The sequence below is a fragment of the Nannospalax galili genome, unplaced genomic scaffold (assembly GCF_000622305.1).
Source record: "Nannospalax galili isolate Female #2095 unplaced genomic scaffold, S.galili_v1.0 scaffold179, whole genome shotgun sequence".
NCBI lineage: Eukaryota > Metazoa > Chordata > Mammalia > Rodentia > Spalacidae > Nannospalax > Nannospalax galili.
In genome coordinates, this window is record NW_008342627.1 from 1,781,578 (window position 1) to 1,784,783 (window position 3,206).

Sequence of the window (3,206 nt, forward strand, 5' to 3'; positions counted from 1 at the left end):
CGATTCAGCATGCCTGAGGATCATCATTCCTATCTGTAGGATGAGGTATTAATAGTGGTCCTGTAACAGAGTTGTTATGAAGATCAAAGTAGTTAAAACACGCAAGACAGTTAACATCGTCAGTCCAGGTCTCTCTTCAATAGTGATCATTTAATTATGCATATATCTAAGTCAGTTTGCGGGGCTAGGTGCTATATCACTGTTCTAGATGGTAGTAGTTAATATCTGTTGATGCTATTATTTTGAGGTTTTTTTTTTCTATATTCTTTCTGACTCATCAGTTGGGACTGTGTTGGCAGTATTGGGGATTGAACCTAGGGCGTCAGAATGTGAGGCAAGTGCTCTCTGGTGAGCTATAGCCCCAGTCCTCAGTTGGGAACTTTTAGTGAAAACTTAAAGGAAAATAAAAATAATATGTTATAATTTCATTATATATACTTCCCCCTTGGATCACTTGAAGGAAGCCCAGGGAACATTTAAGATGGTGAATTTTCAGCCCCATAGTTCCAAAGAGTTCTCTACTCTCTTGGGAATTATGTTTTTAGGGTAGAATGGATGTTTTCTAAATGTTTACAGCATTATGTGTATGTGTTTAGGTGTTATAAAAGGCATTTTGTTTACAATCCCTTAGTAAAGTACAAGTGTTTGGACTGCAATGAATTTGTTTCCAATGCAAGAAGCATGCAAATCTTGTGATTAACTAAGTTTTAAAAAAATTTTAATTACGCATCTGAAGTCCTGATTATACCCTAGGGATTTATTTGCTTATGAAAAGTCAAACTATGAATTACAGTATCACAGAATAATTTCCACTTCATCAGATTAGCTGTACCATTCATTCCACAGTGATCTGTAAAATTTCGCAATTACCTAAAAAACAATACTACATTACAAAAAGGTACTTAGAGATGAGAAAGATGGTTGTTCTCTCCTTTGATGGTGATACTAAATAAAAGATGGAATGTTTTTATTGAAAACCAATCCCCCATTCCCCCCGACCCAAATATAATAAATAAATAGTAATGTGAAGAAAGGCTTCCTTTAAATCTGTTATTCAGTTCAAACGTGTGTTAGGAAAAAAGTCTATTCTGCATATAAAATATAACAACCAAAAAGGAATTGTAAATAGAAAAATAAAATATGTAGAGGAGACAAATATTCTGCATATATAGCTTTAAAATCCTACCAGGCAATATTTGTCAGAAGGAGAGACTACACAGTCATCACTTTAACATAAATTCTCCAAGAGCAATATTCCAATGTGTTCGTTTGCCACAGCAGATTTACTCATTCAAACCAGTTCACTAGTCTTTATCAGCAAGTAGTATCTTAATGTTAGCATCTAACGGTTCAGTTGAAATGGAATAAACATTTTCACATAAATGTCTTTGTAGCACAGGCCTTCCTGCACAGCGATGGTGCATCTAGCAACCCCCCAGTCAGTTCATAGGAATGAGCTCCTTACCAGCTTCATTCCCCAACACAGTAGCAGGGTCATAAATGGAAGAGAGCTCTGTTCATTTTCTATCAGATCATAAGGAAGAGATTATAGAATCGGCTAATGCAAACAGATTTCTTTTTTGGAAATCAGTTAAAAAATATAAAGCTGTGAATAAAAAGTAATGACAGAAATGTAGTTGGCTAGGTGTCCTCTCTTCATTACAGTGATATGGTAAAGATACAAGGAGAACGTCCAACACCCTTTAATTAGGAAACACAACCCTTCGCTTGCTGCAGGGCTCAGTGTAGAGGGAGAAAAGGAAAACATGTTTTTGGCTGTAGCTTTAGTAAACAACAAATGAAGAAAAACCTTGTCTTCAAGAGGCCTGAAAACTCAGAACACAGACCTTTGTCACGTGGACGGTGCCTATACTCATTTATGACACTTAGGTAGCTGAGCCCCGTTCTGTTGGAAAGAACAGTGGACAGACTAATTCCAGCATCAAAACAAGGAAATGAGACCAAGCAACCAAGAACAGTGACTTCTCCTGAATGATGGCATCATGACTGCATACAGGACAGCTTCTGTGTTATTGCTCTATGTAGAATAATGTATTAGGGAACACAACAGACTGCACGTTACAAACTTAAGGTTCTTTGGTGAAGAATGAAAGAAAACAGTATTTGAGCTTTAAAGAAAATGATCTTATCCATGATTTTTCTTTATCTATTGATCCGTTGGATCCTCTCACAGAGCAGAGAGAGGTACTGAGTTAGTTTCACCATGGCAATGATGACCACTCCCCCAGCCATCATACAAGTTGGCCAGAAGAGAGAATGGAACAGCACGCTGGAGCTGTAGAGTTTGGTTAGGATGACGTTCTTTTGGTTGCCTTCCGGGTCAGAGTAGCAGGAAAAGTGTTGGTATTTCCTGAAGTTTTCCATGACGACGTTCACCAGGGACATAGATTCTTCAAAGTTTTTTCCACATTTGGGTATGTAGGAGCACTGTGAAGAACAAGATGGATTGTTACCAGGAGAGGGGTCAGGGGCTAGTGGCCTGCTTGATTTTACCCGTGAAACAAACATGGTGGCTGTTTTTTCTATACTCAAACCAGAGCCTTTCGAAACCCCAAGAAATCACACATGGATTGCAAGGACGTTTTGGGGTTCCTAAACAAGATGCTCCTTGGCAACTCACCTAGTCATTATTTACCTTTGATTAAGATCTCATTATGGATATGTTAGTTTGATTTAACCATGCCACATTGCATTTGAAAGAGATACATGACTTCCTTGGATTCTTTTAGCTAAGATCAATGGGTCTTAAGCAAATGTACCTATCCATGGACTCAGAGTGTACACAGGGTTTTGACTGACCATATAATGTCAAAAACTACCATAGCATATTGTGATGGCAAATCTTAATTGTCAGCTTGATTGGATTTAGAATCACCGTGGAAACACACCTCTAGGTGTCTCTATGACAGTGTTTAGGTTTAAGTCAAGAGGGAATACTCATCTGGAATGCAGATGCACCATCCCAAGGGCCTGAGGTCCAGACTGAATAAAAAGGAGTGAGCTGAGCCCTGGGGTTTTTCCTTCTTGGCTTTCTGACCCTGGATGTAATGTCACCAGCAACTTATTCCTTCCTGGCCATGAGGGAATATTCCTCAAAATAAACCCCTTCTTCTTCAATTACCTCTGTCAAGTGCCTTGTCACAACAGTGAGGACAGTGATACAAATTCCAACGTGAAAAGGAATT

General features: G+C 38.5%; 1 protein-coding gene across 1 annotated transcript in view; it reads right to left on the minus strand.

Annotated features, from left to right (window-relative positions):
* Positions 1 to 731: 731 nt before the first annotated feature.
* The window catches only part of Kcnmb2 (potassium calcium-activated channel subfamily M regulatory beta subunit 2), a 277,623-nt gene continuing 275,148 nt past the window's right edge, over positions 732 to 3,206 (minus strand). The window contains exon 5 of the mRNA XM_017799521.1: positions 732 to 2,448. Coding sequence (XP_017655010.1) covers positions 2,164 to 2,448 — 285 coding nt within the window. The 3' untranslated portion in view covers positions 732 to 2,163. The remainder of the gene's footprint in view (positions 2,449 to 3,206) is intronic.